General features: G+C 47.9%; 1 protein-coding gene across 2 annotated transcripts; it reads right to left on the bottom strand.

Moving 5' to 3' along the window:
• Positions 1–3,068: 3,068 nt before the first annotated feature.
• On the bottom strand, positions 3,069–12,983 carry LOC112114867 (zinc finger protein 253-like). Of its 2 annotated transcripts, none has more exons than XM_024211782.2 (2): positions 12,792–12,983; positions 3,069–5,801 (listed from the first exon to the last, which is right to left on the bottom strand). In XM_024211782.2, exon 2 carries the CDS (start codon positions 5,695–5,697, stop codon positions 4,531–4,533), a length of 1,167 nt encoding a protein of 388 aa, XP_024067550.1. In that variant the 5' UTR covers positions 5,698–5,801; positions 12,792–12,983; the 3' UTR covers positions 3,069–4,530. The 2 variants fall into 2 exon arrangements, with proteins under 2 accessions (XP_024067550.1, XP_024067551.1); XM_024211783.2 differs by lacking the exon at positions 12,792–12,983 and adding an exon at positions 12,214–12,273.
• Positions 12,984–13,119: the final 136 nt, after the last annotated feature.

The following is a 13,119-nucleotide window of genomic DNA, read 5'->3' as shown; positions in this document are numbered from 1 at the left end:
TTGCGGGGCCGGTCTCCCCGCTCCCTGCAGCACCGTGACCCGTTCACCAGCCGCCCGGGCCAACACGCTCCCTCTGGCGGCTGGTTCCCCGGAGCGCTGCCCCTCCCGGCGGCGCCCCCCGCCCGCCAGGCTGCTCCTGGCCCCCGGCTCCGGTGGCGCGAACACCGGCCCTCCGCTGCCCCGCCCCGCGGCTCTGCCCGCGGCGCTTCTCGCACGGACCCGGCCGCCTCCCGGGCGTGTCCTGCCCCGGCCCCTCCCCCTCATGCTGCGCCAGGAAGGGCGGGATCTCCATCCGCACAAACTCACCCTTCGCCCTAGTGCGCATGCGCTGAACTGCAGGCGCACATGCGCATTGTCCGTACCGAAGCCAATTGCGCGGCTGCCGATGCCCGGAGTCCAAGCAGCGCTGGGGCTGTGCGCGGGGATAGCGCCCCCGGCCGGGCGGGCGGAGAGACAGTGGCCGCGGATGGGGCGGGGTTAATAGACGGGGATGGAGCCCGGAGGCAGGTGGAGGTAAGCACAGAGAGGCGGTGCCCCTGTCGCTGCTGGATAGAGAGATCTGGTGTCTGGTTTTTTCCCTTGTTATTTAGTTTTAGCCTTCCCAGTGCTCGCACAGCCGGGGTCCTCACCCTCTGTCAGCCTCTGCTCTTTCCCCATCACTGTCTGCGTGACTGCAGCAGCTGGCTGGCTCAAAGAGCTTCCTGCCATTTAGTGCTTCACAGACACCCCCGGCCTGGGAAAACGTTCTTTGTTTTAGATCCTTGAGCAGCGTTCCGCTTAGTTTTACACCAAAGGGCACCTTGACTCCAAACTTTCTTTTCCTGCTCTACCACCAGTCACAATCTGCTGTCCTGGGCAGCAGCCACGCACTCTCCCCCCCACCCTCAGATTGAAAAAAAATGTAGTCAGGGATAGTATTTGCCCAGTATGAATGTTACTTCAAATTTTGGTGGTGTAGTCTCCCCCTCCTTAACCTCTGGGGAGCAGAGGAAAGGTCACTGGCCCCTGCTTTGTCCCTCTTCCCTTTGGTGATGCCTGCCCTCCCTAGTTAGGATATATGCTTAACCACATACTTAAATCCCACTGAAGTCAACAAGACTCTCACCCATGCATAGTCAATCATGTACTAAATTACTTTCTTGAATCAAGGCCTCAATACACTGATGAAACTATATGCTAGTGCCTTTCTTAATGCATGTTAATGAGAGGTTAGGATATATAAACCTTAATTGCTAGACGGACCTTTGGTCTCACCCAGTATGGCCAGTCTTAATTGTGAGGATTACTATAACAGACAGCTATGACAGGACAGGTTTCTGTCCATTTGTAAATTTCACCACAAAGGTTGCCACACTACAGAGCTAGAAATTAATATTTGGAAGTAGTTACAGGTTTCCCTGAAGAATCATGTGTGTCCTTCCATCAGCATGATAAATACACAAATGGTGATTTCTCTTCTCATAACAGAAACAGGTGGCCTTTCCATCACTGCTTTGAATGACTACTTGTAGGGAAACTTACCAAAAACTCACATTTCTTTGTTTATCCAGATTTAATAATTCCACTTCAACCAAAGCCATAGCATTTCTGCCCATTTCCACTTTATGAAAACTGGTCTCTTTGAAGGGCTTATATATTTTCATCCATGGCACATTAATGCAGTTGCTGTCCATTTAGATCAAGAGCAGCAGTCCTGAGCTTTCACATAGAGATGAATTTCTTGCTTCAACCTCACTACCACCACTTCTCTCCCTCCCCTCAGCATGCTGCAGGATATTTATTGACAGAATGAGTGAGTGTTTTAGACAGTAATGCTATCGAGTCAAAACAACTCAGGTTGTAAGATTTTGGTTAGGAAAAAATCACATGCTAATGTCTGTATTCAGCTCTAGTGCCTACTTTCTCGTCAGAAGATAACTCTAGTAACTGGAAGAAATAGGTCAAACTGATTTTCCCCATCCCCGTTTCCTCCAGTCTAGATACTGTGATCAAAGTTGATACAAACACTTTCCTTCAATCAGCCTTGTGCTAAAGACTGGATCAGAAATCAATTCAAGGATTTAGATCTGACTGAATATAGCCTCCCCCTTCCAGGGCCATTAACTGTTGCAGGGAAATATTTTCTGGTGACCGTAAACATTTGTATTTCCATTCTGTAAAAATGCAAACAGAATGCTGAGAACTCCCCCTGGCAACCAGACTTTCAAAAAGTTAGGAGGCATTATTTCATGTGACCCCTCTGCAAAGCTAAGGGAACCAAGTGGATATACACAAATGCCTCACTGTAGCAACACAGACAAACAACTTGTATATAAAGAATGGTCTTAAATTAAAAAAAATACCATCCCTGGATACTGCAGCTAGGTCTAAGATTCATGCTTCAGCCTAGGCTAGGGGCAGAGCAAGTATTGCAAAGGATGACAGGTATATCAGCTGGAGCAAGAGGACAGTAGAAAATAATTTTCCATGTCTGGCTCCATCTACATCCACAACCATTCATGGCAAGTAGAACAACGAACCTACTAGTCGTGAGCTTGAGTCAACTCTCAAACAATGAATTTAAGGAGTATGAGAATACCAGTGTGTGTGATATAAGCTTATAAGGAAGTTTAGGGCTAAAGTGTTCATCTTAAGTAAGTGTTTTGTAACCAGATGTGCAACAGACTAAATGAAGGAGGGCATGGGAAGAAAAGAGGAGTACTGGGGGTGTTTTCACTTCATCACTCGGATCGATCCCACTGCTAGAAGAGCTCCTATAACCATGGGTAATGCAGCAGGCAACTTCTTGAAGGCCACCTTATCATCCTGCTCCCACAATTCCCATTATATAGCCAGCTACAGGAGCAGTTGGCATGTCCAATGTTGGAAGCAGAGGAAACAACAGGAAGGTCAGGTGAGGCTTAAAGAGACTTTTACCAATTACAAGCTCTCTCATTCAAGTCCCTACTTACTATTAAGTTATATAAAAGGTCTTACATAATGGTACCAGTGGTTAGCTGAGTGATTGAGGAGACACTATCAACTTGAAATTACAAAACCTTGTATGTAATCGTTCTTACCATAGTTACAAGTAACCCCCAAAATTACTTTGACTGAAAAGAGATGGTTCACACTTTTTTAGTTTATTTACTTGTGCATTTGACAACACTTAGTGAACCTGACCCTATGCAGTTTTTGTGAACAACATTCTCAGAGCATTGAAAAAATGGGTGTTTAGCAGTAATAGCGAAGCAGAGCCAAAATGAAGAGTGAACAGTCAGCAAACAGGTGTATGCATATACAATGAAAGAGCATGCAGAAGGAGAGGTGTTCCTCTTAGGCCAACCCAAAAGACCCTTCTCAAAAACAAAGGTGGGGGAAAAAGCCAGAAGCCATCACATTTTAAAAAAAGAATGGTTTTAAAAATTTAAAGGCATGCTATTTTAAGGGTTCAGTAGCGCAAAACTGAGGATTTTTAATTAGCCTGTTCAAAAAAGAAAAATTAAATTGCCAGGATCCCTTAAAAAAATGCCCCAGAATTTGTGATAAGGATTGATGCTACTTACCATATTGGATCTTCTAGAGTCAGAGCTAGAATCAGGAACCTTTAATCCAAGTACTATACAGTGTAAAAAAACAGCACTATTTTCCTTATTTTTTTTAATTAGCATTTTTGTGATTTTAAATTCTAAAACATTTGTTACTGTAACACAGTAGCTGGGCAGGGTAAAGGCTCTCCACCTAGACACAACTGGCATAGATCCATAGAGACAACCCACGGTACCCATATGCACCATCACAGCGAGCCATACAACCCTCTCTCTATCCACCAATATACATACATGTGACATGGGTTATGTAAGCACATGAAGGATCAGTATATCCATAAGCAAGTGTGTGCGCAAAGGGTGCAACTGTTAATTAAGTTTCCAGTTTATTAAAGTCCTGGATAGTATTATTTTGCAACTGACATGATCCTTCTCTTTCAAATAAAGGTACTTCACTAAAAACTATGAAAGAATTCACAGAGGTGCGGATGGGCTATATCTAACTAAGAGGACTGTGCAGTCCTGGCAACGGCCTGCGCAGTCCTGGCAACGGTCTGCAATGACAGATCTCCAAATCTGGTGCTGGAGAGCAGTCACTTTCTAGACAGCAGTACCCATCAGTTCAGGGTCAGGACTGCACCAAAGCTCTATTTAATACACCAATCTTTGGGGAAAACTCAATCTGACACACCCCAAAAGAAATCCAGCTACAATGTCCAGCACCTCCAAGGGGCTTCACTCTCTACATTTGTCCTACAAATTCTCTAACCTCATTCTTCAATGGCACGGGGGCTTTTTCCTCTTCACTTATGTCTTTACTTGTAGAGATCATGGAGTTCTTCCTGCTGCCTTATTAGAGTCATATTGGCAATATTTGGGGAAGGTAGCTGTGGACTGACCTATGTGCATAGAGTATGGAGGTTTCTTAAGAAGCGTGGACAGGTTTCACTCAGGTAAGAAGGGAAACAAAGCAACCACTAGAGCAGGTGAGGTACTACAGACTCTAAGACATCTTCACTTGGTGAGTGCGCTCATGTCTCCTCAAGGAGCCTGACTCTGTGAAGTCTTGAGCACAGTAAGCGCAAGAGTAGGGTTTTTCTCCAGTATGGATCCGCTGATGACGCTGTAGTGATGCCAGCCGCGTGAAGGTTCCACCACACTCCTCACAGTAGAAAGGGCGCTCTCCAGAGTGAGTTTGCTGATGCCTTTTCAACCTGAGCAGCTGGATAAAGGACTTTCCACATTCTTGACACTGATATGGTTTGTCCTGTCGGTGGATCACCTTGTGTTTCGACAGCAAATTAGGTTTATGGAAACCTTTGCCACATGTTGGACAGATGTAAGGTTTAGACTGTTCTCCTCCAGGCTTTTGGTCATCTGAACACTGCTGATAGGTATCTCCGCCACCATTTTGGTTCTGGTGCACTGAAGACCATGGGTTCCTAACCATACCATTTCCTAAAATTTTTGAACGTTCAATCTTGTGGACGTTGCGTAGGTGCCTCCAGACGTCAGCCGTGCGGATGAACCCCTTGTCACACTCCGGACACTTGTGTGGCCTGTCACTAGAATGAATGAGCTTGTGCATTCGCAAGTTCGCAGCACGGAAGAACTCTTTGCCGCAGATGGGGCATTGGTATGAATGCTCTGTCAGGTGGATCTGTTTGTGTTCCTGTAATTCACCCAGATCCTGGAAAGAGGCACCACACTTCTTGCACCTATAAGGCAAAGCTTCTCCAGAGATGGGCTCCAGGTCCTCCTCACCAAAGGCATCAATAAGAATGATGTTTTCATCATCCTCACTTAGCCCTCCCTGAGGTTCCTCAGAGTGCTCAGAGGAGTAAAGCTCCAGATCCTCATCTTCACATTGCAGGTCAAAATTGGTGCTGGAGGTGACAAACACCGCAGCGGTGGTTGAATCACGCTTCTGGTAGTAGTTTTCATAGGTTTCCTCCTCTTCACACTGCAATTCTACAGGGAGTTCCTGTCTAACTGAAGGTCCAGCAAGGCTGCAAGCAGGACTAGATGGTGGTGAGTAATCTTCCTCTACCTCCAGCTGGAGGCTGGCTTTGCGACCCATCCGTTCAGAGATATGGCTGGAGTCATCTGAATGCTCCTCACCTGTGTCACAAGTGTCATTATCAGACTCCCAGTCAACCTCCACATCCATCCTGTGGTGTCATAGAAGGTGCTTACTGATGAGTGATCATAGAGACGTGTACATATGTTCTCTCATGATTAGACCTTTTCATCTTCAGCTCCAATTGCAGCCTCCTGGGGAAGGAGAGAGAGGGGGAAGGGGGAGAGGCAAGGAGAGGGAAAAAAATATTTCATTACCTGACTTGCTGACGTTGATGTCAGGAAAAGTGAACAAAGGATACTGAGACATTTGCCTGTCTAGTTCCCCAGAGGATACCCTGCTATTTTACTACATTGGCACACGGAAAATTCTTTTAATTGAAATATTTAATTAGCCACAGGTAATGCAAGATTTTCTCCTTTGTTTTATCATAAAACGAAGTAGAAAAATCTCATTCTCTCTTGTACCTGGATGACCCATATGCAACTACCTCAAATACTTGGTGATGTGATATTTTGCACCTTCTAATTTGTTTTTCTTTTCTAATAATTATTTAGAAGTTAGTACCACCTCTCTTTGAGCACTTCTGTTGCCATTCTCCATACCCATATTACATTTTCATAAAATGTGACTTGTTAGATCTGAACTCTGCTGGCCCAGATATATTGCTACATGATCTCCCCACTTTTCTGACAATTAAGCTAAGTAAAGCACTTTCTAGCTATAGTGCATACATGGCCCCCATTAATATTACATCAGTATCTGAGCACAGAGTCTAAATCTAACATTCATCTTCACAATACCTTGTGAGGGAGAGAAGTGCTATCACCACCATTGTACAGATTGACAATTGAGGCACAGAGAGGCTAAGTGACTTGCCCAAGTTCACAAAAGAAGTCTGTGGGATCAGGGACTTGAACCCAGACTGCCAAAATCCTAAACTAGGGACCTAACCAGTTGACTGTCATCATTATCCACAGTCTGTGTGTGAAGTGTGCACCAGAGTACACAGTAGAAGCAGCAGGTGCATTTTCTTTTATTATTATTTTAGTCTCTGTCCCTTTAATCTCAGGCAAATCCAAAAACATGTCTGAGTTCTCCATTTTCTTTGAAAGTTCCCCAGAAGATATCATCTCTCATTGCTAGCTGGTGCAAGTCAGACTGGGGGCTAGTACTGTATAATTTATTAAATATTTTAAACTACGTTAAATCGAGAGCTGCAATCCCTACTGACCATGCGCCTTCTTCTGCCTACTTGGCCTATTTCTTTTCAGAATATTTTAAAGTTTCCATATTAGAGAGCCCCTGCATCTGAGCAATTAACAAATGGGTCCCTTTCAGCAGGAGCCAGCTTGAGATATTCAAGCTCACCAGGCCAGAGCCGTAACAAGGAATTTTAGTGCCCACGGCAAGCATGCTTATTTGCACCCCCTAAAGGCAATGTGTAGCGGGATATGGGGGGGGGTCACATGCCCCCCAGATTTCTGCCTTCCATTTAGCACAGAGATTTTCAAACTGTGGGGCATGCTCCCCAGGATGCCCATCCCAGTTTGAAAACCATTGCCTCCTGCCAGGAGCCGGTGAATCGGAAGCTGGTGGGAGCTGCTCTCTGCTCAGGGTCTGCTCAGGCACCTGGCTCTCCGTGCTGTGGGGGGTCAGGGTGCTAGCTGACTGCCCAGCAGCCATCCCGGCCTTGTTTCCCAAGCTTGGCCACCTCTGCACTGCCAGGCACTCCCCACGCAGGCAGGGCAGCACAGTCCGACCTGTGCCTCATACGCGTTCATCTCTCCCCCAACGGAGCTTGGCGCTGGCCAGTGCTGCCCCTGGAGCCAGCCCCTACCTGCAGAGCCCAGCTGCCATGAGATGCTCCCAGAGGTGCTCGCTGGCCACTGCCCTGGCACTCCTGGCTCTGTTGCTGCTGAGCTGGGCTGTATAAGCAGGGATTGGCTCCAGGGAGCATTGCTGGCTGGCACTGGGCTCCTTTGGGGAGAGGCAAGTGTGTGTCGGGGGTTAGCTTGGAGCTGTTCCGCCCATCGTACCTGGGAAGCACCTGTCTGTGCAGAGGTGGCCTGGCACAGGGAGTAGGGCAGAGAGGGCTGCCAGGCAGCCAGCCAGCACCCTGGCTCCCACAGCACAGAGAGCCAGCGGCATGAGAGGCTTCCACCAGCTTCTGATCCACTGGCTCCTGGCAGGAGGCGACGGTTTTCAAACTCCGCTAAATGGAAGGCAGAAATCTGGGGAGAGGGGCACGTGACCCCACCCTGGTTATGGCCCTGCATTAGGCAACAACAGATTTTTTTGCGGCCATGACAGCCTCCAAAGTGTGGGCAGAGATTGTGGGGGGCAAAGCAGCAGCCCCTCCCTGCAGCACCCAGCTGTTGCTCCTGAATAGGCATTACCAAGGGCAGCAATGCAGAGTCTTGGTGTTTGTGCTGGCGCTGCCGCTTCGGAGGCTCCAGGCTCTGGAGATACATGGGCGTGGTGTGCACGGCCATAGGCGCCGACTCCATGGGTGGTCAGGGCCTGGAGCACCCACGGGGAAAAATTAGTGGATGCTCTGCACCCACTGGCAGCCAAGCTCCCCTCCTCCCCACCTGCTCCTCCTCCCCCCGAAGCAGGCCGTGTCCCTGCTCCTCCGCCTACCTCCCAAGCGTTTCCCACCCGGCCACCGCCAAACAGCTGTTTGGCAGCCTTAGCACGCTTGGGGGTGGGGAGTGAGGAGCAGAAACGTGGCGCGCTCAGGGGAGGAGGCGGGGAAGGGGCGGGGATTTGGGGAAGCGGTTGGAATTGGGGCAGGGCCTCATGGAAGGGGTGGAGTGGGGACAGAGCCGGGGGGAGGGGAGGGTCAAGCACCTAGGGGAAGAGGGGAAATCGGCACCTATGTGCACGGCACCGGCTCTTCTCATTGGAGGCAGCTGCAGTGTTTGGTCACCAGGGCACTCCCCTGTTCCTGCCTGGGGCACAGGGAGCCTGGGACCCCGCAGGTAGCCGGTGAGTTCCTGACCCAACTTCCCCGGGAAGAGCGCTCGCTGAAGGGCCGCGGGAGGCAGGGATAGAGAAACACGGCAGAGCTTCCCCTGCTTGGGTCCACACTCACTGTTTACAGTTGCTGTAGCTACCCCAGTAGCTCAATGGCTCTGGGCTGCTGCAGAGTTTGGCAGCTCCCCAGCAGGATGAGGGGCTCCCTCTCCGTGACAGGCTCTGAGCACGAGAATAGGAGCAAATTCCCGGTGCACTCAACAGGGAGCTCTACTTCTTACTGCTCTCCCACTACATAAATAAATGTCCATGATTTGGACATATATATATATATATATATGTATGTATGTATGTATGTGCATATTTTTTCATTTTTCCTAATGTTAATTAAGTACTTTAGGAAAAATTGTCAGAGTGACCACCAGCAAGAGTTGGCGGCCGCACTCTGAGGCCACCAAAAATGTCATCGTGAGAACCTCTGCTCTAAAGGTCTAATCTTTAATTCCCAGGACCAAAACTCCCAGAGGAAGACAAGCTTCTTTCAGCAACCAGGGTCTTTATCATAAGATTCATGTTAAGTATGTTACTAGAGACACAAGGTGAGTGAGGTAATATCTTTTATTGGACCAACTTCTTTTGGTGAAAGAGACAAGCTTTTGAACTCACAGAGAGCTCTTCTGTAGGTCTGGGAAAGGTGATCAGAGTGTGACAGTTAAATAGGAGATGGAACAGATTATTTAGCATAAGGAGTTCACACGTGCTGCAAGAGACCATTTAAGGTGAAGTGGGCAATTAACACCTTTGCAGTTGTAGGACAAAAGAGGATTAATGGGTTACAAATTTTTGTAGTGAGCTATAAATCCAGTATGTTTATTAACACCATGATTTTTAGTGCTTAGCAAAGCTCCCAGGCTCATCTTTTGAAGGTGGTGTGCAGATTTCATTTAAGAAGGAGGACAGAGATCAGATATGGAATGACTGCTTTATGAGAAATGTTCGCCCACAGGCAATATGGTATTTTGTTTTGTTTTTTTAATCAATTTTCTGTGAGTTTGACAGCATGGTGATTCTCATTTCACCCACACAGTTGTTACTGGGACATTTAGTGCACTGGAGGATGTACACCAGATGTTAAGCCAATTACCTCACCCACCTCATCTCTCTCATATCCTGGGACCGACCCAGACCACCACCACTACTGCACGCCACGTTGCTAGAGACATTTAATTTTTATGCGTATCACCAGGAAGCTTTGCCACCAAGTATTTCTTTCCTGATACTAATTATAAAATGTAAGCTACAAGCTCCAGCCACCGTAGAAAGACTGTACAATCAACCCCATAGCAATGAGCAGCTGAGGATGGGGACGGGACAAAAGAAGCTGCCGAAGCTCATGCTATGAGGAAGTTTTGTGTTGTAAATGGCTTGTCTAGTTTTTGGATAGACTTTACAAAAACTAGAAGCTCATACTGTTCACTCTCAAAATCACCAGGGGCAAGAAAGCATTGTGATCTCTTTAGCCATCTCCAGCCTGTCATTATGACTTGCATTATTGTGAAACTCTTCAGGGTCTTCCAGACCATTGGTAACAATCAGCTGGTCCCACAGACAGGAGATTTTGGAAAAAATGAACAAGTTGAGAAAAGATTTTCTAACTATAACCCAAGACACAAAATCTATGGCTGAGCGCTAAATAGCAGGAAGTTGTGCCAGGGAGGGATGAAGAGGAAGAGAATTAGGAAAGAATTGCTGGAACAATTTGACCAGGTGATGATGCGAGTACTCTGATTTCTCAAACCTGTGGTTTTTTTCTTAACATGTGCAAGTTTAAATTGTCAGCTACTTCCCCACGCAAGTGGTTCCCAACTAATTTTGCCAATACCCACTCTGACCGCTCAACTTATAAGACGGGTCCAAGAGAGGTGGGTCTATTCCTTTGCAGACTTCCTTAATGTATGGTGTAGGAGGAGGAAAGTGCAGATTCAATAATTTCTGCAGTGCCTTTTTTTTTTTTTTTTTTTTTTTTTTTTTTTTTTTTTTTTTTTTTTTTATTTTTTTTTTTTTTTTTTTTTTTTTTTTTTTTTTTTTTTTTTTTTTTTGAAGTCAGAGTGGTGGAGAGGACTTTTTCCTCCTGATTTTGTACATATTCAACATGTTCGGTTTAAAAAACAAACATGCACAAATCTAACCTTAAAAACTAATACAGATTGAGGTACTTGTATATGCTGAAGGGCTACCACAATATTTTTGATCTATATTTTTCTATATCATAGTTTCTGGATTCAGTAGTTGATAATTATTAAAGATATCATCTAATTATGTGTGCATCCAAAACACAAATGGGATTTCTCCAATTCTTCCCTATGGAATGTCTAGATTCCAAGGAGGAACATGGGTTTTCTGCACAATTGGACATAAGTAATTTCCCCAAACCACACAGGCTTCCTGAAAGGATTGTGCTCTCATTTAAGGCATATCAAAGATCAGTTTGTAGGGAACTCCTCCCCAATGTGCCCCCAGACTTGTCTTGTTGCTTCTGCAGCTTCCCTCCCCTTTTCCTGACACTCCTTCCCCACTATTCCTTTTAGAAGAGTCCAGTGTCCCACTAGAATGAACACTAAGGCCTGGTCTACCCTAGGAATTTACATAAGTATAGATACATCTTGGGGGGGTGAGAAATCCACACCCCTGAGAGGCATAGCTATACTGACCTAACCCCCAGAATACTTCTTTCGTCGACCTAGCTACCACAGCTCAGGGAGGTGGATTACCTACTCTGAAAGAAGAATCCTCCCCGTTGGCATAGGTAGTGTTTATACTGAAGTGCTGAAGCAGTGCAGCTGAAGCGTTTTAAGTGTAGACAAGCCCTAAAATAAACCCAAATTGCCAATCTAGCCCAATCTCTATTACAGATTAGGATGAGTTCATCACGGGGACAGATTATCCCACATCTACCTACTGGGGTTTCTTGCCCTTTGAAGCATCTGGTGCTGGCCACTGTCAGAGACGGATACCCAACTACACGGACCACAGATCTAATCTAGTATGGCCATCCCCTTATACCTAACAGACATCCTACATGTACCTCAGCTTCACTTTGCTAATGTAACATGGTCTTCCCACACCCCTCTCCATCTCTCTTTATTCCCTGCAGTCTCCCGATTTCCTCTTGCTGAGTTTTGTCCAAGTTCTGCTCCAAGTGATTAAGATTTCTCTGAGTCCAAGTGCCTGTCTTCTCCCAGATAGAAAACCAAGCCTGTATTTTAGAAGGCAAAATGAATTTTCCAAAATACTAGTCACTTGAGAACTCTCCCAACTCTCTCTGGCTTTGCCCAACTACCACTTATTTTCTCCCCCTCCAGACCAGGGTTTACCTCTCAATTTCCCATCCCTCACCTCCTGGTTGTACCAGTTTCCTTGGCCCCTCTTTTCCTTTATCTATCCACAGGGAGTTTCAATAGTGAAACTAACATACATTCATGAATTTATTCCTCAGTGCCAGGCAGAGCTCTGCAGGACTCTCGGACATCCTTACTCCTATTCTAGCCGTGCTTTTGATACACCTGCTGAAAACACTCATCTTTTAGACTGTGTCTGCCCCACTCCTCTCTTCTTTGCTGACATTACCTTCTGCTAGCCTTTCAATGCAACCCTCCCAGCCGCTGGCATAGCAATGCCTGGATCCTCACGGCTGCTGCACCTGTTGGCTTGAATTGGTTTCCATTATATACAGCATTTACAGTTTGGTTCAATGGCTCTCAGCACCCTCACTATACGAATTGTTCCCGCACCCCTGTGTATCCTCGTCACTCTGCACCACCTACTCTGCCCATGGTCTGCAACCCCTCCCCACACTGCTACAGCCGGGCCATTCCTGCAGAGCAAGGTCCACTCCTGTACCCCCTTCCCCACACTAGCATGGCACACACATCTCCCACCCTTGCTAGCAGGAGCAGCCTCCTGCGGGTTGCCCCTTCCCTCCTGGGCCTTGTGACTTGGCAGGGCCAGGCCGAGAACGGGGAGGAAATGGGGTACCCAGACCTGCTCCCCAGCCCCCGGAGCAGCCAGCTGGTACCCGGTGGGGAGGGGGCAGCAGCCCGGCCATGGCCGGGGGGAAAGGCGCCGGGGCGGGCAGCAGCTCCCCGCCGCGAGCGGGGCAGGGGGTGACCCAGGCTGGGGGGCAGGGAGGAACCGCGACTAGTTACCGGCGCTCCCAGGACTGGAACCGCTCACACGGGGGAGGCCCCCGCTCTGCAGCCGAGCTCCGCACGGCGCCGGCCGGCAGACCCAGCCTGCCTCGGCCCGACAGCCTCCCCCAGGCGCCGCTCACAGCCCGGCCCGGCCGGCGGAAGCCATTGTCTGCCGGACCGCCTGCAGGAAGGAAAAAAACAAACACCCCTGTGTGACTGACAGAGCCAGAGCCCGCCCCCCGCGCTGCCCAACCCGTCTGACTGAGACAGAGACAACCCCGCCCTGCTGTGACTGCCAGCCAGAGACCAGCCCCCCACACCCAACTGCACAGCCTCCTCTGAC

Source organism: Terrapene carolina, unplaced genomic scaffold, assembly GCF_002925995.2.
Source record: "Terrapene carolina triunguis isolate 2854851 unplaced genomic scaffold, T_m_triunguis-2.0 Scaffold211, whole genome shotgun sequence".
In the NCBI taxonomy this organism is placed as follows: domain Eukaryota; kingdom Metazoa; phylum Chordata; order Testudines; family Emydidae; genus Terrapene; species Terrapene triunguis.
The sequence above is the reverse complement of the archived record's forward strand: the minus strand, read 5'-3'. Positions and strand labels throughout refer to the sequence as shown.